Here is a 24,910-nt window from a genome sequence, read left to right as displayed (position 1 = left end):
ATACTTTACCTATTACCATGTACTAATACAGAACAATCTTTCTGCTAAGAAAAACTGTGAAAGCAATGTGCAAAACAACGTATTGTATGCTGCCGTGCTTGCGTACGGTAGAGAATGTATACGTGTAACCACGCAGTCTATTTCTGTAAGGATTCACAAGAAACTAGGAACATAAGTTGCCTCTGGGGAAAAACACCCGGTGGCTGAGACCAGCTTTTCACTATATATAATACTTCTCTTTACCTTTGTAATTAAGAATTCTGTACCAAGTAAGTGTGTTACTTGCCCCCAAATTAAATGCTATTCAACAAGGTCCTTCTAAAAGGTATACATAACAAGGCATAAGGCCTGTGTGGGTCCTGCACCCGTGGCCCTCCTCTGCGGGGCCATCTCCCCGGGAGCGCACAACGTGGTGGGACCTAGTCTCAGCCTCAGCAAGTGGGCTTCACCTCCTAAAGCGCCAGGCGCTACGGTGGACCTGGGCAGGTGCCAGCCGGAGACAGGTACTTACGGGAAACCCTTCCTGCCTACCTCCTCCGTCGCCAAGGTCCATCCACTCAACGCCGAGATACCTTCCGCTTTACTCTCAACTTTCTGTGAAATGGACCCTAGTTTCAAAACAACTGTCCATCGACCTAGAAAATAATTTCTACTAAATTTCTGTGTTTGAGCATTTTCTTAATTAATGTTCTGACCACTCCAGCTTACCTGGTTTATCAATGGGCGGGAAACAGTTTATAAAAATCCAACACACCGAGGTTTACACACTCTGCGCCACAGAAAACAGACTGAAAAATCCCTCAAAATTGTAGACAAAGCGTTTCCACAAACATCATCTCATTTAATGCCCTCACACGCTTCAGTGTCAATCCTGGCAAACCCAACGGCTCCCAAATTGGATTTATAAAGTCTTCAAGAATTGTAGAATAGGCACTAATAATAAAGCAGTTATCAAACGGCTGCTTTTCTACCTGTGATTTCTCAAAAGTGACAACTCTGGGCATTGATCAAGCTGACCGGTTCAAATGCCATCAAAGTGACATTCCAGAAGCAAGGCAGGGGAATTATCCCTAGGAGGTCTGGGGCGTGCTCGTACGCGCGCTGGGGAGGGGGTGAGTGCAATGAGGACCAGGGCAAGGATCTGGCTTCCGCGCCGGACCGGGGAACGCCGCCCCAGGCGGGAGGGACTCCATTTCCCACAGAGCAGCGGAGGCTTGGCAAACGCCAAATAAATACTGCAGCTCCCGCGCCGGCGTGTTCAGCGCGCTCGGGGAATCCTTTGGAGTGATTCGGAGGTTCACACTCCTTAAGGGCCAACCGAGCTTGCAACCCGGGAGGCGGTATCAACTCGAATTTAGGAAAATCCCGAGGCGCCGAGCAGACGCCCGCAATTTAGAAAGGTGACCCCTGGGGCCATCTTGCTGGGGTAGGAGGGTGCAAAACGGATAAAGTTACAGCTTGCAACAATCGCAGAAGAAAACTCGGGGTAGGGGGGCGCTCCCAGGGCCCGGATCCTGAAGGGGGTGTGGCCGGCTCGGGCTTTTATGGGGGTGGGGGTGGAGGCGTGTCAGTCTGGCCCCGGGAGGCGCCTCTACTGCCCCGGGTGGGTGGGCTAGGACCCCCGCGCCGGGTGCCGCGTGTCCGGGGTGCCCCGCCATGCGCTCGCTCGCCGGCTCACCGGTGATGTCCAGGTACAGGTCGTCCTGCCGGTCCAGGTGGTGCAGTTCCTGCGACGTGGAGCTGCGGCTCTTCTTCCCTCCCGGCGAGGACGACGAGCACCGCCGCGAGCAGGGGGGCGCGGCGGCCCAGCTCGGCCGCCGCTCGCTCTTCCGCTTCATGGAGGCGGCCGCGGCCCGTCAGGGGACCACGACCATGGCCTCGCGCGCCCGCTAGCCCGCCGAAGCCCCCGCTGGCCCCGCGCGCGGGCGCTGAAAGCTGCGGGCGCGGAGCGGCGCTGCGGCGACTGCAGGCGCCGGCGGAGCCCGGCGGGAGGTGGCCGCGCAGGAGCCGGAGGAGGGGCCTGGCCCACCGCGGCTGTCCCGCTCCCTCCTGCGGCCGCCGCGGGACCCGCGCCGCAGCCCTCGCTACAGCGCCTCCTGCCGCTGCCGGCGACCCCCAGCCCGCCCCCAGGTGCCTGCAGCCCGCTGGCGCGGCAGAGGCGACGGTGTTGCCGCCGGCGGTTGGGGCTGCCCGGAGTAACCGTGCGCGCCCACCGCATACGCGGACGCTGCCGCCGAGGCGCCCGAGCACAGCGGGCCGCGGCTCCCGGGGACTCCAGGAGGGCTGGTCCGTGAAGCTTCATTCACAAAAAAGGGCCCACAACCCTCCTCGGGGCCCGCAGACTGAGGCCTTTCATTGGTCAGTGAGGCGTGACGTCACGGAGACGGAGCTTTTCTACAGGCAGGTAGCCGGTGACGCCATAAAGAAAAGTCTGAGTGATTCCGCCAAAGAGTGTACTCGCCACCCTACGGAAGCCCCCCAACTTTTCTGTTCCTTCTGTGTTCCCCGAGTGCCAAGACCCCAGTTCACAACTTCATTTAGTGAGTCACCAAAGCTTTACACAGCCCCACCCTAGTAACTTAACTCCAGTTCTTTGGCCTGTATATTTTTTTAAGTATTTCTTGGTTTTCCCTGTAATAGCGCCAAGTGAAAGGGACTCTTGCCATGGCTGCTGGCTTGGAAGAATATGGACTTCTTAAATTGTCTGCTGTTATATAGATTTAAGGTAGAGTTGATGTCAGAACTTAGGAACTATCTAAATCAGCTACGCTCTTTTTACTGACCTATGCCCAGGATTCAAATAGACCAAGCAAGGGCTTCTTAAGGAGTCAATAAAACTACCATGGAAACACGATATACTATAAAGGTTTGCACCTCGAAGTTCTTCATCTCGGAATCCTGTGCCCGAATTGACTCAGTAGTTTTATACACCAGTTGCTATGTTTTTCTTACCTAAGGTATCGACAGGTCCAATTGTTGAAATATTGAAGCAAGTGGCGAATTTAATCCTTTAAGTTTTATCTTGCAAACTGTATAATCATATTTCTTTTTTTTTTTTTTTTTCTACTGAGTTAAAATAATGCCTGATCTTTCTAGAACTTAACCAAAACTGTCATTTTGGAAGGCTTTTAAATGAATTTCCATGGTGGCAAAGAAAATGGTGTTAAGACTGGAGGGCAGTATTTAGATTTCATACCCCAAAATCCTACATCTTGCAAGCTCTTCCTAATTTTTCACCAGTATTTTAACGTTTTACCCTGCAGTTCCGCAGTTACTGCCAGCCTCTAGAAGAAAAAGATGAATTTGAGTCAGTCCTCCAGGAAGCCTCTTAGAAATGCACATTTCGATGGAGTACCTCGGGGGAGGGGGGGGAGGCTGTTTGACTTCTATTGTTGAAGGCCTTTACCTTAAGCACAACTAATTAAGGAGGAATGGGGGCTGGGGGAAAGAGAGCTCTGCATGACAGTGGCATTTGAACAGTCTGGAACTAGAGATCTGACACTTGGACCAGAAATTTAGTAATCATGTTCATTCTTCCTGTTTCGCATAAGGAAATCAGTCAGTGAAGGCCTTAAATTAAAAATGACCTACGTGTTGTCTGTAAGGGCAGCAAAGAAGCAAGAGACTTGGGAGGCTGTGAAGTGCTGTGCAAATGAGTCTAGGTAAGCAGAAACCTACCCATGCCAGGTCCTATGTTCTGACCGAGAAGAGGAGGCCTTTCACACTGGCCTAGAGGCTCAGCGGTAGAAAGGCTGCCATTTCCCGGACTATCTGGCATTTTACAAGAGTAGGTCTTGGTTTTTGTTTTGTTGTGTTGAGGTATAATTGATATATAACATTATATTAGTTTCAGTTGTACGACATAGTGATTTGATATCTGTATATACTGCAAAATGATCAAAATAAATCTAGTTAACACTGAGTAGGTCTTGTTTTGAATAGATAATACTTGGGAGTTGTCCACTTGGCTCCTTAAAGAAATTCAAGTACACTTTGACATTGTATTTGTTTGAAAGTGACTTATCTAAATGTCAGACTAAGACTAAAGTGCCAAGAAGTTCACCTATATCAGTTTGTTTTCTCTCACCTTCAAATACAATGTTTGGGCTAGAAATTCTAATGAAATGTATATGATTTAAATAAAAGAAAAGGTGTTATAAATACAGATAACTATACTGTTAAGTATTTTCACATTTTAAAAACATTAAAATTTTATGGTTTTGTTAGTATAACATCATTAGGAGAGAAGTTATATGATTACACTTTGAAATTATGCAGAAATATCTTCCATTTTGGAGAATAGGTAGTCCCTATGCTAAGTATACATATTGAAGTTTAAAACCTTATTTATATTTTATTTTTAGGTCGTGTTTAGATAGTGGCAGAAAAGTGCTGTTTCTTACTGATACTTGTTTTGTGTGTAGCACGTCTTTTGAACAAATTGACTCTTCCCACTGTTCAATAAGCTGACCTCTGGGCTCCTGGGCTCTGAGAATTTGGCCACAGGAAATGTAGTTTAGTTTGCTTGGTTGGTTGGCTAATTTGTTGTTCAGATTGACCATTGATCATAGAATTTTAGAGCTTGAAAGCACCTTAGACAATATTTGGCGCAAGGCTGTTCTTTTACAGTCAGGACATGGGGACCCACCTAAATGGCATTGGCAGCCCTAGGGCCAGAATCCAGACACTTTACAGGATTCTGATTGTCTTTCTGGTTGTTTCCTCAACATCATGGGCAGCACAGTGAAAAGCTAAAAAGGGAAGGCAGGGGTTCTCTAAAATAGTCCTTTATACTAGGTAAATTGACCCTGAAAGGAAAACAATTATGGAACATTTTCTTATACATTTTAGATAACTCATATTCTGAAGAATTTAAATCTTGCCCTAAAATTAGTAAAAACTGGTGGATATATATATGATGCTAAAGTTTCAAATGATAATATAAATATCAGAATCAGTGAATTACAGCTTTAATTATGTGAAGATAATTTGTTTAAGGTCAAATTTCCATAAAAACTAGAGGGTTTAGGTAGCAGGCATATGGGAAAACACACTAAAATCTTCACTAGCATATTTAAGAAGAGTTGGTTTTATTTCATTGGCTATTCTGGTAATCTCAGTGTTAATCTGAAATCCCCTATGTTTCTGACCCTGAGACTGAAAATCTCTTAGAACTGCAAAAAAGGAAGAAAATGAATATATATATATATATATATAGCTACCGCCACATGCTGGCCACAGTGCTAAGGGCTTCACACAAATGCCCTGTTTGATGGTATTGTTCTTACTTTATTGGTGAGAAATCCCTCATTTGACAGGTCAAGGCAGTCATCCCACCCACCTCCTGCTGTGAGTTTGGTTTGAAAACCCATGGCTCTTTCTTGGGGCCAGCATCATTCATCACAGGTTGAGAACAGAGTTTGAAGGGATCTTTCCTTGTAGGTAGGTTTCTGAAATTGAATAACCTCTATAGTTGTGTAAATATTGTAAATTTTGATTAATTTTTTGGACCTCAGATCAGACCCTAACATTGTGGATTTTTAAAACAATATTCCTGATGGTAATTTGGATTTTTTGGTCATGTATGCTTCTTCCCACCAAATAATAATAATAGTAATAATAATGGAATAATGGAATGCTGGGGTGGAGGTGGGGTAGAGAATGAGGAGAATTCTGGTTATTTTGAGTCTTGTGATCAAGTATGACTGAGGATGCTTTCACCACAAAGCCAAAGAGCCCTGTGCCTAGGATGCTGAGTGAGCAGTACCAAACTCTTTCTCTCACATTACCTTTCAAAACATGCTGACATGCTTTTGACATACTGTCAGATATTCAGTATGTCAGTAGAGTAGAATTTAGTAATTTGGAAAAAATGGAAAATGATACATGAAGATCAGCACATCATGCGCTCCTTGGCTAAACACTTCTACCAAGACTGAATGAACATACATGCTCATTATTAGCTTCTTAAATCTAGGTCTTATTTTGTGATAGTGGCTTGGCTTTTTACCTCAACGATTTTTTAGTAAGGACTTTTTCTTTCTCTTTGATTTTATTGCATATGACCAAATAATGCATGAACATGTGGTTGTATTTTTTTTTAATTTAAATGAAAAGCAGAAATATATATATGTATGTATATATATATACATATATATGAAAGTTCTCCTTCACACCTCAATCCTACCTTCATAGATAACCACCTTTAACAGTCTATATTTAGAATTAAAAGATTTGTAAAAATAAATTGGTTTATACTGTGCATATTGTTCTGTGACCTTATTTTTTTCACTTAATACTGCGTCTTGAAAATTATGTCAGTCCTTATGGCCAATTTCATCCACTCTGATGGCTGCATAGGCTTCCCTGTGTGTTTTCCATATTTATATTCCTATAGATAGACACTTAGGTTGTGTTGGGGGGGGGGTGCTATTCATCACAGCTACAAACAGTGCTGCGATGAATATCCTAACATATGTATATCCACAGGAGATGGAATTGCTGAATCAAAAGGTATTCACTTTTAGAATTTAATAGATACCAACAATATTTTGGGTGTTTCCCCACACCCGCACCCTGAATCACTGGATATAATTAATATTTTTAAGTTTGAGAATAAAAATGATATCGGTTATTTTCATTGCATTTCCCTGATCGCTAGTGAAGCTAAGCATATTATAAAGTGCTTATTAGATGTTTACAGTATGTTTTCTAAGAATTTCTTATTTATGTCCTTTGCTTGTTTCTCTATTTGTTTTCACTTTCTTTTAGATTGGTGGGAATATTTATATATTATGGATATCATCCCTTCAATCTTAGTTGATATTACCTGTCTATTCTTTGTCATATTACTCTCTTCATGTTGCTACAAAAGTTTTGTGTTTTAATGTCAAATCAATTTTACCAATCTTTTTAAGGCTTCTAGATGTTGTATCTTGTTTGTCCCATCCCAATATTTTAAAAGTATTCTTTATTTTCTTCTATTTTTTTAGAGATGTTATTATATTTAGGTCTTTAATCCACCTGGATTTTATTTGGAGGATGTAGGATAAAGGAGGCATCTATTTTTTTCCCCAACATTTTTTATGATATAGTCCATCTTTTCTCCAGTGATTTGAAAGGCTACCCTTTTGTATGTATAGTTTTCATATATACTGTGGCCTGATTCTAATCTCTGTTCTTTTTTATTGATCTTTTTTGTCTATTTCTGTGTCTATGCACACTATTTAGATTACTGTAGCTTTATAGTATGGTTTGGTATCCAATGGGATTAGTTCCTCCTTACAGTTTTTCTTTTCCAAAAATATTTTTATAATACTATCACCACTTTAAACCAAATGTTAAATGTTGCCTCTCTAAGACTGAGCCAAAAAGAGAAGATGTGCCTCTTGATGAACACAGCATCACCAATAAAGTATTAGAGCCAAAAATGTTTACCCTGAATCTAATCAAGTTTTGAGATGTAATTTCAGTTTACAGGAAATATAGAGGGTAGAGGAACAAGTTAAATGACTTATAAGGAAACAATCTAACAAATCCTGAATGTGGGACTTTCTACAAACTGTTTCTTCAACAAGCAAATGTTGGGGGAAAAAAACTGGAGTCTATTGAGTGACGGGATCTGTGGTAAATGAAAAGAGCCTTAAGAAGCATAACAACCAAATGCAATGCATATACTCTCCAGCTGTAAATGACATGTTTAGGACAACTGGAGACATCTGTATATGGATTGGGCACTAGATGATATTAGGAAAATATTGTTGTATGTTTGGGGTATGATAATAATATGGTTATGTAGGAGAATGGTCTTATTCTGGTGGTATGGACTGAATTGTGTCTCCTCAAAATTCATCTTTTGAAATCCTAACCCCCAGTGTGATGGTGTTAGGAGATGGGGCCTTTGGGAGGTAATTACGTTTAGATGAGGTCAAGAGGGTGTGGCCCTCATGTGGTGATTAGCACCCTTATAAGAAGAGGAGGAAAGTGAGGACACATCTAGAAGGTGGCTGTCTGCAAACCAGGAAGAGAGTCATTACCAGCAATCGAATCCACCAGCACCTTTGATCTTGAGGAGATAACAGTGAGCAGTGGCTTGAAGCGAGATCTTAGTTCCCTGCCCAGGAATTGAACCTGGGTAGCCTGGGTGAAAACCAGGAATCCTAGCCACCAGCCCACCAGGGGCTAGAGGCTAGAAACAAAGTTGCCCTGGCTCTTGCCCCTGTTGAAAAATGAATTTCTCAAGGAGGCAAAAACTGTAAAAACAGGTACAAAGTTTATTATTAGCGACACAGCACAACAAGTGGGAGAGCACACAGAGAAACAGTTTGTTTTAGACAGAAGCAAGGCAGATATAGACACCCTGAGAGAAGGGGTGTGGGAGTCCTCCCTAATGAGGAGGAGTGCACCAGAGAGGTGATTCACATCACTTATATAGAGCAGTTCTTCCAGGTCTTTGTTTACCTGTGGCAAACTATCTCATTTCTTTTCCACAGGGACCTGTCCTAGACCCCTGCCTGACATGCATGCGTATCTTTTTACCATGGATTCCAGTACAGAAGCCTATGGGGAGGTTGACACCACCTATTATGTGGTGGTGCCCCCCCCCCTTGACCCCCAGGAGCCTTTCTGCGCATGTTTAGTCAAGGAGGTCTCCTTGACCTCAAGAATGAGAAATATGTGGTTTCTTTATCTTTTATCCAAGCGGGGCTCAGCTCCTCCTTGCTCCTGCCATTATCTTTTTCTTGAGTATCTGTCCACAGGGGACAGATGCCAGCTTCTCAGCCTGAAGCCCATCTATCTCCTGCCTCACCTTGATCTTAGACTTCCCAGATTCTGGAAATATGAGAAATAAATGTCTATTGTTTAAACCACCCAGTCTGTGATATCTGTTATAGCACCCAAACCATCTAATACATCCAGTAAGATGCATACTGAAGAATTTATGGATAAAGTGTTAAGAGTGTAACCCTTTTAAATGGTTCAGTAAATGTGTACCCTATATCACCTTCTGTCTGCCTGTCCATTTATCTATGCAGCAACTATGGCAAAGCAATAAGAATTGTGGAGTCCAGGTAATGGTTACTTGTTTTTTCATTGTCTTTCTACTTTTTTCTGTGTTTGGAATTTTCATAATCAAAGTCAGTTTTTCTCTATAGTCTTAGATATTTTTAAATTCTTACTTTGATTTTTCCTGGGGTAGCATTCAATTGCTAGACTAATTTGAGGAAAATTGATATATTTAAAATACTGAATTTCTTTAATAGAAATTTCATAAAATATCAAATTTGTTTAATTAATGGAAAAGGTATAGATTTCAATTTATTTAAGTCCTCTTATGCCCTTCAGTAAGTAAATCATCATTGGTTTATTATGAGGCATTGCATGATTTTGCTGCAATTGTGAAAGGGCCTCTTTTTTTCTCTTATACAGTTTCTACTTGGTCATTGCTGGTGGACAGGGAAGCTTATTGATTTTACGTATTGTTCTTGTATCCTACGATTATTACTACAAGGTACAGCCTATATCCATACTAAGAAATGCAAAGATTTTTTTCATTAAACATATATTTCTCAGCTTCTTTTGTTCACCAGAGAGACAGTATTTTCAATTATTGTCCAGACTAATTTCAGTTCCTTCTCCTGGCTTCTCACAAGGCCCAGAGGTCTACTGGAGCAAAAGAAATTACACCTATTACAGTCTGACCAAAAAAGAGAATCTACTACATCTGGGACACTTTTATTTACACCAAAGCCGAACACAACTTCGAAATTAAACTCTTCTTTATTTTAGCCCGATTTCTGGGCAGTGCAGTCTCTCATCATCTCATTTTTGTAAGTGTAAAGGAGGCCTTGTGAGGATTTATTAACCTATGTTCAGAGTAAACTCTGGGGGTACAGTCAGTAAAACTGTGATTTCAGCTACAGAAGTTTCCTGCTGTATTTACTTCCAACAGGCTTTTAAAAAATCAAGGTATAATTAACGTACAATAAAAGCAAAGATTTTAGGTATTAGTTCAATGAGTTTTAAAATTATATACAACTGTGTAACCACCACCCAAAACAAGATACAGAATCACGGACCTTTTAAAAATACCATCCATGCAAAGGTGAGCATGGTTGCCTGTGTCAGGCCTTTATCCTGACAATCCCCCTTACCATTCCAATCCATCCCCCACTCTTCCATTGCCCCTGCTTACTGCTCTCCATTGTCTCTGACACCCCTTGGTGCCATACCTCAGCTTCTGAAACTTTCCTCCTGCTCTCTCACCCTGACTGAATTGGATGGTCTCTGCTGGCTGGTGTCTCAGTCTTTTTCTTCATACAGGACTTGACTGTTCTCTCTTGGACTCTGCAAAATTTGCTGCAGACCCAAGTTGTCCCTGCCTTTGGCCCCAGCTGCTGGGCCAAGCCCACCAGGTCTCCTCCCACTGGGGCTTGGTGGTCGTAGTATAGAGCTTGCGAGGTTAGTAATCAGGAGAGACAACCAGGTAATCTGAAGTAGCTAATAGCCTCCTTCACTTTACTACACACATTTTTCTTTCCAGTTGTTGCAGGACAAGAAAGACATCCTTGTCTGACTCTGCCCCATCCACACAGAAGTAGATTAAAGGCATCAATTTCAAGTCACTTCTCTAGTTGTAGAAGTGTAAGAGCAATTTATTCCTTATCTCGTGTTGTGGCTAGGAAGGAAATTCCTTGCAAAGGTTTTCAGAGAAAACTAGCTACCAATTCCAATACACTGGGTGATTTTTCTGTCTTTTTGTTATAAATTTTCCCATCTATGAGGAAATCCTAGCCCAGTCGTGGTTCTCCACTTGCACCCACTATTTCCTATAGGAGTAGGGAAGGCAGGAAAGAGTAAAATGCACAGATCTATACTCCCACCAAATTCTTACATGGTGGGAGGTTTTCACTATTCATGATTCTTTTTCTTCTCCAATGATACAAGAGCACAAATGGGCAGATTAAGTTGGATTCTCCATTAATTTCCTCTTTTCATTTTTAAATACAGATTCATGTGAGCAGTGAATGATTTTATCCAAAGGTAGGGACTATGCAAAAGAAAAATAACAGAAGCCTGAAACGATCCATAATATAGGCAATCAGTTTCTAGAAATTGTATGTAAAAGTGGATTTTCATTTAACAATATTTATTGAAAGAAAAGCAATTATGTTTTCACATTTAACGTATTAATTCTTTTAGTTTGTGCACTACTAAAAATTATATTTAAAACTTATGCTTCTGACTTAAATCTAGCTGCCAAAATAACACTAAAATGTATTTAGAGAATCCAAGTGATGAGTTTGGGGATCAGACGTGTCTTGGACTATGTTCCACCCTGCTCCCCTAGTAAAATTTCAAAATGGCAAATCTAATAGTATCATATTATCAATTAAAATGTTCTAATAGCTCCCTGCCCCATGTAGGGAAAGTCTTCTTGAGTTTATTTTCTGGACCATCCTATACATTTCTATGAGAGTGATCTTTATTTTCTGTCTTTTTTTTCTTCAAGTTTTATTAAGATATAGTCGACATACATCACTGTATAAGTTTAAGGTGTACAGCATAAGGATTTGGGACTTTTTATTATTATTTTTTTTAGTTTTAAAAGTTTCAAACCTATGGAAAATTTAATTTAGGGGGAAAACTTTAGTATCTGAACCATCCAAGAGTAAGTTACAGACATCATGACTGTATTTCCTAAGAACAGGGACATTTTCTTACATAACCATAATGTCATTGTCAAATTCAGAAAACTTAACATCATTACAATGTTATCGAATATTTAGTCCATCTTCAAAATTCACCAGTTGTCCTAATACTGTCCTTTATAGCACTTTTTCCCCTGACCCAGGAAGAAATGCTTTTCCTAAAGATTAGCCTCAGGATGTACATTTTTGCAGGAGTCCTCTGCTGTGATGGTGTATCCTTGATGTATCAGATTAGGACTCCAGGATGTCAATTTCCCCCATTCTGGGTAATTCACGAACTTTGATTCATTAAGGTGTTGTCTGCCCGATTTTCCACTGTAAAGGTGTAATTTTTCCCTTTGTATCTAATAAACAATTCGTGGGGAGATACTTTAAGACCACAAACTTTCACCCAATGATTCAGTACACATTGATGATTCCAAATGAGTTGTTACTATTCTGTATTATACTATACAATGCAGACTGGTGATTTTCTAATTGTCTTCTACATTCATTAGTTGGCATCCTAGACCTAAATAGATGTTTCTCCAGAGAAGACATACAGATGGCCAATAGGCACATGAAAAGATGCTCATCGTCGCTAATTATTAGAGAAATGTAAATCAAAGCTACAATGAGGTACCACCTCACACCAGTCAGAATGGCCATCATTAAAAAGTCTACAAATAATATGGGATTTCCCTGGTGGGCCAGTGGTTAAGAGTCTGTGCTCCCACTGTAGAGGGCATGGGTTCGATCCCTGGTCGGGAACTAAGATCCCACATGCTGTGGGGTGCGGCCAAAATAACTTTTTTTAAAAAGTCTACAAATAATAAATGTTGGAGAAGGTGTGGAGAAAAGGGATCCCTCCTACAGTTTTGGTGGGAATGTAAATTGGTACAGTCATTATGGAAATCAGTATGGAGGTTCCTCAAAAAGCTAAAAAATGAGTTGCCATATGATTCAGCAATCCTACTCCTGGGCATATACCCAGACAACACTATAATTCGAAAAGATACATGCACCCTAATGTTTTTTGTTTGTTTGTTTTTTGGCCACACTGTGAGGCATGTGGGATCCTATTTCCCTGACCAGAGATCAAACCCATGCTCCCTGCAGTTGGAACGCAGAGTCTTAACCACTGGACTGCCAGGGAAGTCCCACACCCCAATGTTTATTGCAGCATTATTTACAATAATCAAGACATGGAAACAGCCTAAATGTCCATCAACAGATGAATGAATAAAGAAGATGCGTTATACATATACAATGGAATAACACTCAGCCACAAAAAAGAATGAAATAACGCCATTTGCAGCAACATGGATGGACCTAGAGATTATCATACTAAGTGAAGTAAATCAGAAAGAGAAAGACAAATACTGTATGATATCACTTATATGTGGAATCTAAAATACGACACAAATGAACATATCTATGAAACAGAAAGAAATAGAGGACAGACTTGTGGTTGCCAAGGAAGAGGTGGGGGAGGGAAGGCTTTGGAGCTGGGATTAGTAGATGCATAGTATATATAGGATGGATAAACAACAAATACAACACAGGAAACTATATTCAATATCCTGTGATAAACCAGAATGGAAAAGAACATGAAAAAGAAAAAGTTATATGTATATAACTGAGGCACTTTGCTGTACAGCAAAAATTAACACATTGTAAATCAACTATATTTCAATAAATTTTTTTAAGTTGGTATTCTATAGAAAAAAGAGCTTTCTTTTCTCTCCCTTTTATGTATGTATGAACGTATGTATGTATACATGTAAGTGGTTTGATGGATGGATTATGGATTATCACTTGTTTTCTACAATGGGTTATAATCCCTTACGTTGTATATTTTGATGCTCAAATTGTATCAGATTTGACTAGTGGGTGGCACTTCATACTAGCTTCCGTGTCTTTTTGACATGTCCTTATCAATTTTTTAGTGCTTTCTTATGTTCTGGCACAAGAACATGTGTAAGTTGTCCTTTCTGTTCCTAGAATCATCCATTCTTTCAAGAAGGCCCAGTTCCCTTCTTTGGGTAATGATATTTAGAAAGTATATGAGGCCTCTGTGATCTAGCTTTGGTCTCATCTGAAAATCCCCCTGTGACTCTGTCACTGCCTCCTGTGCTCAGCCACATAGAGTCCCCAAAGTGTCGTGCTCTTCCATATACTTGCTCTTCCTGGATGCCCTTGCCACTACTTTTCTGTATGGCCAATTCTTACTCCTTTTCACAACTATTCAAGTATTAACTGATGTGTGGTCTTCTCTGACCACCACAGAATCCTACCCTGAGCTACACTCCTTGCAGCACTTCCTCCAGAACTCCTCTCACATGGTAGAAAAATGGCATCTCATTGTTTTAATTTACATTTGCCTGATTACCAGTGTAACTGAGAATATTTGCTTTGTGTGTGGGAAATAGAAAATAATACGGTTCAAGATAACAGGAGAACTGGGATTATAAAGCAATGAGGTTGCTATTCTTTGTGGTACTGCAGTTGAATCTTCTATAACCAGTTAGTATCAAATAATGTAGAGAAGGTTATAGTGCAATGACAATTTGGATTATTGTTATTTATAAAAATAATTATTTACTTATTAAATAGATAATACATCCACATGGCTCAAAATTCAGAAAATGCAAAGCAATAGGCAGTAAAGAGTCTCCATCCCTCTGGCGTCTGCAAATCACCTGGCTGCCTTCCTATAGGTAAACAATGTTTTCAATTTTTTTATGTATCCAGATATAGTCTATGTAAATGCAAGCATATATTGGTTATTATATACCCTGTATGTGGTTTACTTTTATATCTTAAAACAAAATGACCTAAAACAACTTACAAGCAGAAAGACGTTTATAAATTTTAACAAAGATATGTAAGATTACACTGCAGTCCATAGATTCTAAGTCAATATTAGAATAATATCTCAACATTAAGAATTAGCTACATTTTCCCCTAAAAAAGTGGCAAAAAGGTGCTTAAAATGTTTGTGGTCACAGGTCTCTCTACCAGAATGTCTCTGGTACTATATTTTATTTTCTTCATTACAAAACATACCTGGATCATTGTTTCCAATACATTTTTGAGATATAATGGACATAACATTATATTAATTTCAAGTGCACAACATAATGATTTGCTATCTGTATATATTTTTAAATGATCACAATAAGTCCAGTTAATGTTCGTTACGGTACATAGTTACAATTTTTTTTTTCTTGTGATGAGAACTTTCAAGATCCATATTGAAAAACTCTATTCAGATATGCAATACAGTTATTATTAACTATAATCACCATACTGCACATTACATCCCCACAGGACCATGACTTATTTATTTATAAATGGGAATTTGTACCATTTGAATTCCTTCATTCATTTCGCCCATCCCCTTAGCCCCGTCTCAGGCAACCAACAATCTGTGCTCTTTATCCGTGAGTTTATTTTTTTGTTTGTTTGTTTTGATTTGTTTTGTTTTTAGATTCCACATATTAGTGAGATCATATGGTATTTATCTTTTCTGTCTGACATTTCACTTAGCATAATGTCTTCAAGTTCCATCCATATTGTCGCAAGTGTCAAGAGTTCATTCTCTTTAATGGCTAAGTAATATTCCATTGTATATATATATATACCACATCTTCATTATCCATTCATCCATTGACAGACATTTAGGTTGTTTCCATGTCTTGGCTACTGTAAATAATGCTGCAATGAATATGGGGGTGCAGATATCTTTTCAAGTTAATGTTTCTATTTCCTTCAGATAAATACCCAGAAGTTGAATTGCTGGATCTTATGGTAATTCTATTTTTAATTTTTTGAGGAACCTCCATAGTGTTTTCCATAGCAGCTGCACCAATGTATCATCCCTCCACCAGTGCACAAGGGTTCTCTTTTCTCCACATCCTCACCAACATTTATTATTTCTTGTCTTTTTGCTCCTAGCCATTCTAACAGGTGTGAGGTGATATTTCATTGTAGTTTTGATTTGCATTTCCCTGATGATTAGTGGTGTTGACCATCTTTTCATGTACCTGTCTGTATGTCTTCCTGGAAAAATGTCTCCAGTACAGTTTTGTTTTGTTTTTTGTTTGTTTTGGGTTTTTGTTTGTTTGTTTTGGGGTTTTTTGGTTTTGTTTTTTGTTTGGGTTTTTTGGCCACTGCACACGGCTTATGGGATCTTAGTTCCCCGAACAGGGATTGAACCTGCACCCTCAGCAGTGAAAGCATGGAGTCTTAACCACAGGACCACCAGGGAAGTCTATCCAATACTTTTTTTTTTTTTGGCTGCGTTGGGTCTTTGTTGCTGTGTGCGGGCTTTCTCTAGTTGCGGTGAGCGGGGGCTGCTCTTCGTTGTGGTGTGAAGGCTTCTCATTGTAGCGGCTTCTCTTGTTGCAGAGCACAGGCTCTAGGTGTGTGGACATCAGTAGTTGCAGTGTGAGGGCTTCAGTAGTTGTGGCATGCGGGCTCAGTAGTTGTGGCGCACGGACTTAGTTGCTCCTCAGTATGTGGGATCTTCCCGGACCAGGGATCGAACCTGTGTTCCCTGCATTGGCAGGCAGATTCTTAACCATACACCACCAGGGAAGACCCTCCAATACATTTTTTTAAAGCATTTTCTTTTGCTCCATTTTCCTCTTGTGTGGCAAACAGAATTAATTGACAGGAGGCCCTCATACTTGCCAATATAGACACAAGCAACAAAACATCAAAAGCTGAGCTTTCAGTTTTAAAAAGTGGAGAGGAAAGTGCGCTGGTTTAGGCAGAAAGAAAGATGAATGTTGTGTTTATAAGAGATGTAGGCATGTTGCTTGGAAATATGAAGCTATTTTTTATTTACATCAAATCAGTAAATACATTCACATATGGCATTTTAAGTCCTTAAGGAGTCAACGTCTGGAAATGTCAGTGATTACAGGCTGCTCTCAGAGTAAAGTTAACAGAGCTGGAATTATTTCTAAAGAAACCTTTAAAATATTCTGAGTGCTACCTATTTTTAAAAATAGCATTGTAAGAAGATTGGCAAAATATTTAAAATAATTTTCTAGAAACAAGCTTTACTTTCAAAAGAGCTTTGATCAAATACTTCATCATGATGAATAAAGCCAATTACACTTGTGGTCCTTGTGAGCTGCTTTTAGAAATTCATGTGCAAACCTTCTTCGAGCACTTCAGTCTCCTGCATTTCCCTGCAGGACCTTCTTCAAATCACTGTGAGGTTTACTGCCCCTCCAGTGGGCTATTTATTTTACTACTCTATTTTGTTGGTTACCTTGATATTCTTCCTGCCCTCCCCAAATATATTCTGAATGATTAAAGGCAGAAATTCTGCTTTATGTATCCCTTAAGTCTCCCACAGTACCTAACACATAATAGGAACTCCAAAACATCTTTTCCTTGATTATCAGTCTACATCACCTGTAAGGCGGAACCGCAGCACAGATCCCAAGCAAGAAATACACCTCTGTGTTATCATTTTAGGTGGGAACTGAAAGGAGAGCTACATGTTCTAAAGGTGTACAAGTTATTTTTCCACTTCCCATGTATAAATATAAAATTGATGACTGCCTTCTCTTTCAATACATAAGCTGTAAAGGCAACTATTGGATAATAATGTAAGGCACAAAGCAATTAATACATCTACATAACAAGCTATGGTATATATATATATTTTGAATATATTATATATATTTATGTGTGTGTGTATATATATACACCTATACATTTAATTTTCAAAAATACTATACACCATTTAAGAATACAAAAGGTATAAAGAATGACATTACAGATACCCATGTACCCACTATGCCACTTAAGAATGAAATGTTGCCAACTCAGCCATAGCCCACCATAACCACTCTGATTATCTCCACTTTCATCCCCTAAAGTATTTTCATTATCCTTAATTTGCTATTTATCATTCCCTTGCATTTCTTTAAAACTGTAATACATATGTAGGTATCCTTAAGCAATATATACTATTTGAAACCTAATACCACAATTAATTCATCCATTTTCCTGGTGATGAACATTAGGATGTCTCCAGTTTATAGCTATGAACAAACAATGTTGCTGTAGACATTCTTGTGCATTTTTCTGATTTATATAAGACTGACTCTAGAGCTGTACATGTTTTTTATTTTACTAGGTATTGCCAAATTTTTCTGTAAATTGTTTCTCCAATTTATGCTCTCACTGTCAGTGTATGAAAGTACCCATCACTCTGTATTCCCAACACCTGTATTGTCATACTTTTTATTTTTTACCAAATTCCTGAGTATAAAATAGTATCTCATTGTAGTTTTAATTTGCAAGTTCTTAATTACTAGTGAGGTTCGACATACTTTCATTTGTTTATTAGCCTTTTACAAGGTTTTTTCCCCTATAAATTTGTGGTTGTATAGTAAAGAACATGGTCGTTCCCCAAGAGAGGTCTAGCCTTTGGTCTCAGCTTCTTAGAGATAATCTCTAAGCCCTTAGAATGCCTGATAGGAGTGTTTTTGTTTGCCTGAGGACCTTGGGTCATACCAGATAGACTAATGATAGGATTAACAATATACTGGGTTGGCCAGAAAGTTAGTTCAGGTTTTTCCATATCATCTTATGGAAAAACCCGAACACCAATAATTTATGGCCCAACCACTACGGAAAACAAAAAATTAAAAATAGATCTACCATGCAATCCAGCAATTCCACTTCTGGGTATATAACCAAAGGAAATGAAAACAGGATTTTGAAGAGATATATGCAGCATTATTCACAATAACCAAGATAGGAAAACAACCTTAAGTGCCCAACAACAGATGAATGGATAAAAATGATGTGAGATACACACACACACACACACACACACACACACACACACAATGGAATATTATTCAGCTGTGAGAAAGAAGGTTATCCTGCCATCTGTGACAACATTAATGGACCTCGAGTCCATTAATGGACTTAGTACAATTGTACTAAGTCAGACAGAGAAAGACAAGTACTGTATGATGTCACTTATATGTGGAATCTAAAATAGTCAAGCCCATTAAGAAACAAACAGAGTAAAATGGTGGTTACCAGGGCATGAGAGGTGAGGGGATAAGATTGATGTTGTTTAGGGTGCGAACTTGCCACAAGTAGTAAATAAACCATAGTGATCTAATACACAGTATAAGATGTGTTTATCTTATACTGTGTGTTGTTTACAAGATATATAAACAACAGTATTGTACTATAAAAATATAAAGTGATAAATTTTGTTACAACTGCAATCATATTATAATATGTATCAAAGTAACACATTGTACACCTTAAATTTACACAATGTTAAATGTCAAATTTGTTCAATTAAAAAAATGCAATTGGGACTTCCCTGGTGGCGCAGTGGTTAAGAATCTGCCTGCCAATGCAGGGGGCACGGGTTCGAGCCCTGGTCCGGGAAGATCCCACATGCCGCGGAGCAACTAAGCCCATGTACCACAACTACTGAGCCTGCGCTCTAGAGCCTGTGAGCCATAACTACTGAGCCCGTGTGCCACAACTACTGAAGCCTGCGTGCCTAGACCCCGTGCTCCACAACAAAGAGAAGCCACTGCAATGAGGAGCCCACGCACCGCAACGAAGAGTAACCCCCGCTCGCCAGCAAAGAAGAAAGCCTGCACACAGCAAAGAAGATCCAATGTAGCCAAAAGAATAAAAATAAAATTAAAAAAACAAAAACAAACAAAAAAATTAAGCTATTAAAAAAATGCAATTTATGGTAGAAGTTTTGAGTCATGTGATATCAGCTTAACCTCTGGAGGGGCTGGAGACTGAGGTCAGCCACTTGGGGAGTTAACCATGGAGCCCCAGTAAAGACTCTGGATACCGGCTTGGATGAGTTTCCCGGGTTGGCAGTACGCCATGCCTATGGTCACTCATCAGTGCCAGGAAAGAAACACTGTCCAGAGTCCAAGGGGAGAGGGCAACTGGAAGCTCTGCATGTGGTACTTTCCTGGACTTGGCCCTATGTGCTTTTTCCCTTGGCTAATTTTAATCTTTTAAAGATTTTTAAGACCTATTGATTTTAATCCTTTCCCTGTGATAAATTGTAATTGTGAGTATAACAGCTTTCAGTGAATTCTGAGTCCTTGTAACAAATTATCCAACCTGAGTATGGTTTTGGGACCCCCTTGAAATGGCAGTTGGTGTCAGAAGGGAGGGTGATCTTGTGTACTGTACCCTCTAATTTTGCAGTGGTTGATCTGTTTTGCCTATTTATCCTATTATGTTGTTTAATTTGTTTAAAAATCGATTTGGAGAAGTTCTGATATATTCTTGATATTAATCATTTTTTTATTGTTATAGGCATTGCGTATATCTTTTGCCAATTTATTTTCTCCTCTTTTGCTACCCATTGAACAGAAGATTTTGATCTGATGGAGTGTCTCAGTCTTTCCTTTATGATTTTTGCTTTCTTTAAAATCTTATTTAAGGATTTCTTTCCTACCCTAATTTCAAAAAGACATTCTCCTACAGGAAATAAAAGTAGAAACGTTTCAGTTTTCACATTTAGGTCTTTAATTCTTCTGGAGTTTGTGTGTTTGGTGTGAGTTAGGAATCTATTAAACAGGATTAGATTTAGCTGAAAATAATAGTGATTTGAAAAACAGTGGCTTACAAATATTGCACTAGTGTATTTATCTTATCCTATGGTAATCAAATATCCCAGCACCGTTTATTTATTAATTCTCTATCCTTTATGAAGCATAGACTTGGTCATATATCAAGTGCCTATGTACGTGTATGGACTCTCTATTCTATTCCATATGTGTATATATATTTTGCCAATTCCACACCATCTTAATTGTTATGGCTGTATTCTGCATTTTGATATCTTATAGAACAAGACACTTCTTGCTTGTTGTTCTTCAGGAATATCTTAGCTTTTCTTAACTTTTTGCTCTTCTACATAAATTTTGGAACCAGCATTTCAAGTTCCATGAAAAAATCTGTGAGGATTCTGTTAGGCATCTGTAGATCAATTTGGGAATAACTAACATTTTTAGGATAATGAGAATTCTTCTTTATGAATATGTTATACCTCTACGTTTATCAGCTCCTTTAAATATTTCTTTAACAAAGTTATATAATTTTCTCAGGTTTAACACATTAGATTTATTCCTGGGTCCCTTATAAGTTTTATTGCTCTTATAAATGATTTTATTTTATTTTATTTTTGGCTGCACTGCACGGCTTGTGGGATCTTACTTCCCTGACCTGGCATTCAACCCAGGCCATCGTCAGTGAAACCACAGAGTCCTAACCACTGGACCATCAGGGAATTCCCATAAATGATTTTAAAATTAGGTTTTCTATTTATTAAGGGAATGTAGAAATGCAGCTGAATTTTGAATATGGATGTCATATTCAGCAACGTACCTTACTAATTCTAAGTATTTGTCTTCTTTTTGTTTTTTTATGTTGACAATTATGGCATATGTGATAAATGTGAGTTTTAGTTCTTTTCTAATTCTTATACTTTTTTATTAGTTTTGTTGTGGTTTTGAACTGGCTAGAAATTTGGTATAATGTCAAATGTTAGCAGTAAAAATGAGCGTCTCATCACAGTCCTTTGTTTAAAAGGAATAGTGGGACTTCCCTGGTGGCGCACTGGTTAGACTCTGCACTCCCAATGCAGGGGGCCTGGGGTTTGATCCCTGGTCAGGGGACTAGATCGCACATGTATGCTGCAACAAAGAGTTTGCATGCCACAACTAAGAGTTTGCATTCCACAACTAAGGAGCCCACCTGCTGCAACTAAGACCTGGTGCAACCAAATAAATAAATATTAAAAATAGAATAGTTATGGCATTTTCTCATTAAATATGATATCTGTTGTAGGTTTTTGGCAGATAGATTTTATCAAACTGAGGAAATTCCCTTTTATTCCTAGATTTCTTAAGGTTTACTTTTCTAATGTGAACAGATGCTAAATTTTATCATGTGCTTTTTCTGCTTCTTTGAAATCACTATATACATTTTTTCTTCTTTAAATGTGATAATGTGGTGAATTGTATTAATTTTTATCTGTAAAACCAAATTTGCATACCTGGAATAAACTCTATTGTGGTAAATTAAATGTTTTATATATTGTTTGATTCTGCTTGCCAATATTCATTTTAGGAATTTTGCATTTGTTCATGGGAGAGTCTAAATTATGATTTTCCTTTCTTTTATTGTCCTAGTCCAATTGAAGTAGCAAGGTAAAATTAGTCTCATTTTTCTATTCTCAGAAAGTTTGTATAAGATTGGAAATACCTATAACTGAGTCTCTTTGTTGTACAGAAGTAATTAATACAACATCAAAACACTGTAATTCAACTATACTTCAATAAAAAAAAAACATTGGAAATTACTTTTCCTTGAAAATTTGGTAGAATTCACTTGTAAAAATTTGGTAGAATTTACCTCTTGATCTGGTGTTTTCTTTGTAAGAAGAAACTGCTGGTTCAATTTTTAAATGGCTATAAGGCTACATTAGTATTCTATTATAGTTCGTTTAAGACTTTTGAAAAGTTACTATTTTTTTAGATAAAATATATTCATTTTCTCTAAATTTTCAAATTTATTGGCATAAAGTTGTTCAGTTTTTTTATATTTTAATCTCTACTATGCATGTAATTATGTCCCTTTTTTACTACTAATATTTGTACTTACTCTCTTTTTTTCCTTCATCAGTTTTGCCACAGATTTGTCTACTTAATACCAGATTTTGGCCTGTTGTGTCTCCCTATTATTTCTTTTTTAAAAAAATTAATTAATTTATTAATTAATTTGGCTGCGTCAGGTCTTAGTTGCAGCACGCAGCATCTTTCATTGTGGTGCGTGGGCTTCTCTAGTTGTGGCACACGGGCTCTAGAGCTCTCGGGCTCAGTAGTTGTGGCACGCAGGCTTAGTTGCCCCACGGCATGTGGGATCTTAGTTCCCCGACCAGGGATCAAACCCGTGTCCCCTGCATTGGAAGGCTGATTCTTAACCACTGGATGACCAGGGAAGTCCCTCCCTATTATTTTTTTGTCTCTTTAATCAATGACCAATCTAATTTTTCTTACCTCCTTTCTTTTTTTTTATACAGGTTTAGTTTGCTCCTTTTTTTTTGTTTGTGTTGTTTTGTTTTGTTTTTGGCCTCACCGTGTGGCTTGTGGGGTCTTAGTTCCCCAACCAGGGATGGAACCCACGCTCTTAGCAGTGAAAGCCCGGAGTCCTAACCACTGGACCCCCAGGGAATTCCCTAGTTTGCTGCTTTTTTAACTTCTTAAAGTTGAACACTTAGTCCATTAATTTTCAGCCCTTTTTTCTTTCCTAATATGAGTGTTTAAGGGTATATAAATTTACATTAAAATACTATTTCTGAAGAATTCCATGAGTACTGTCATTATTCAGGTCTAATTCTTAACATCCATCACAATTTCTATTTTGTCCCATGACTTTCAGTGTTTTTTAAATTTAAAAATGTCTATAGAGGTTTTTTGTTGTTATTGATTTCTAATTTCATTGCAGTGTGATAACAGAACATGGTCTGTACGAAATTGAGTCTTTGAAATTTATCGAGATTTACTTTAAGGGATAATATATGGTTAATGTTTTATGTTCTTGAGAATGATAGGTGCTTTTAATTATTGTTTTGATTTGTTAATTATATCAAGCTTATTATTTCCATTGTTCAACTGTTCTTTATCCTTAATTATTGTTTTATTTATTTAATTTGCTTCATCCATCAATGAAGATGATCAATAAGGTGGCCATATAACCTATAGTCCAAACCAGAACATCTGAGAGTGAAAAAAGCCACAAAAATAAAGATTATATAATTTCTTGAAATATTAATTGACAATTGTTTCAGTGTGAAGGGACGTATAATAATCTACTCAAAAACTATTAAAAATTTTTTCTATACATTTTAAAACTTTTTATATTGATTATCTGAAATTTAAAAAGGGAATTCCCTGGTAATCCAGTGGTTAGGACTCTGGGCTTTTGCTGCCAAGGGCCCAGGTTCAATCCCTGGTTGGGGAACTAAGATCCCGCAAGCCATGTGGCAAAAAAAAAAAATAATAATAAAAATAACAATAATGCAAGCAGAATAATTATGCTTAGCCCATGTTTATATACTTTAGTCCATTTGTAAGCTGAATCTGTCTCTAATACTACGTCATTGGTATATTTCTGAAAACTGTATTTTTCAATATGGTTTTATTATTTTTAATTTTTATATAAAATTCCTTGCAACCTTCTCTAAGGTTGCATTTTAGTGTTAAATGACTTAGAATTGTAGACCTCTTCATCTGATTTTTCTCTGTAGTCCACATTTCAAGTTGAGAATATTCAGTCTCTACAGATACTGAGGTACCTGGTAAGCTCAGGACAAATTTTGCTAAATGAAGGATATTTTCAGGTCAATATTTTCATATTAAAAACAAATACTTGTGGGGGAGGGATAAATTGGGAGACTGAGATTGACATATACACACTACTGTATGTAAAATAGATAATAAGGACCTACTGTATAGCACAAGGAACTCTACTCAGTACTCTGTAATGACTTATATGGGAAAAGAATCTAAAAATGAGTGGATATATGTATATGTATAACTGATTCACTTTACTGTACATCTGAAACTAACACAACGTTGTAAATCAACTGTACTCCAATAAAAAATTTAAAAAATTAATTCAGCCCTAACATTTTCAGATACTGTTTTTTTGCTTCCACTCAGAGTGCCTTTCTTTAACACATAATTTTTACAAGATGAAACTCATAAAATAAATTCTCCACTTAAAATTCTTTTGAATGTTTCACCATATTTTGATGCTATAAAATCATAGGCCATTTTTTTCCTTTTTTAAAAAAATTTCATGCCTTTCTGATGCAGAATTCACTTTTACCCAATTAAAAATAGGAGCTCTATCATAAGTTCAGAAACTATAAAACAAAGTTATAGAATTTAACAATTATATCTTTTATCCTATTTGAGCTTTCAATATTTATTTTGTTTAGTTTTCTTCTTAAGGACCAATTTCAATGTCTTCTTATTTGTAAGGTTAGTTTTCAATCACAGTTTTGCTAAAAGCTTCAAAAGTGATAGTTTTTTGGCACACCATTCATTGAGTAAATTCATTAAATATTTCCAACTTACTAAACAGAAGAAATCAAAACATACAGGATCCATTAAAAA

General features: G+C 38.2%; 1 protein-coding gene across 6 annotated transcripts in view; it reads right to left on the bottom strand.

Annotated features, from left to right (window-relative positions):
• The window catches only part of CDC14B (cell division cycle 14B), a 105,422-nt gene extending 103,520 nt beyond the window's left edge, over positions 1 to 1,902 (bottom strand). For all 6 annotated transcript variants that reach the window (XM_059924453.1, XM_059924448.1, XM_059924445.1 and 3 more), the window contains exon 1: positions 1,679 to 1,902. In XM_059924453.1, coding sequence (XP_059780436.1) covers positions 1,679 to 1,838 — 160 coding nt within the window. In that variant the 5' untranslated portion in view covers positions 1,839 to 1,902. The remainder of the gene's footprint in view (positions 1 to 1,678) is intronic.
• Between the last annotated feature and the right edge of the window lie 23,008 nt (positions 1,903 to 24,910).

The sequence above is a fragment of the Balaenoptera ricei genome, chromosome 6, assembly GCF_028023285.1.
Source record: "Balaenoptera ricei isolate mBalRic1 chromosome 6, mBalRic1.hap2, whole genome shotgun sequence".
NCBI lineage: Eukaryota > Metazoa > Chordata > Mammalia > Artiodactyla > Balaenopteridae > Balaenoptera > Balaenoptera ricei.
The sequence above is the reverse complement of the archived record's forward strand: the minus strand, read 5'-3'. Positions and strand labels throughout refer to the sequence as shown.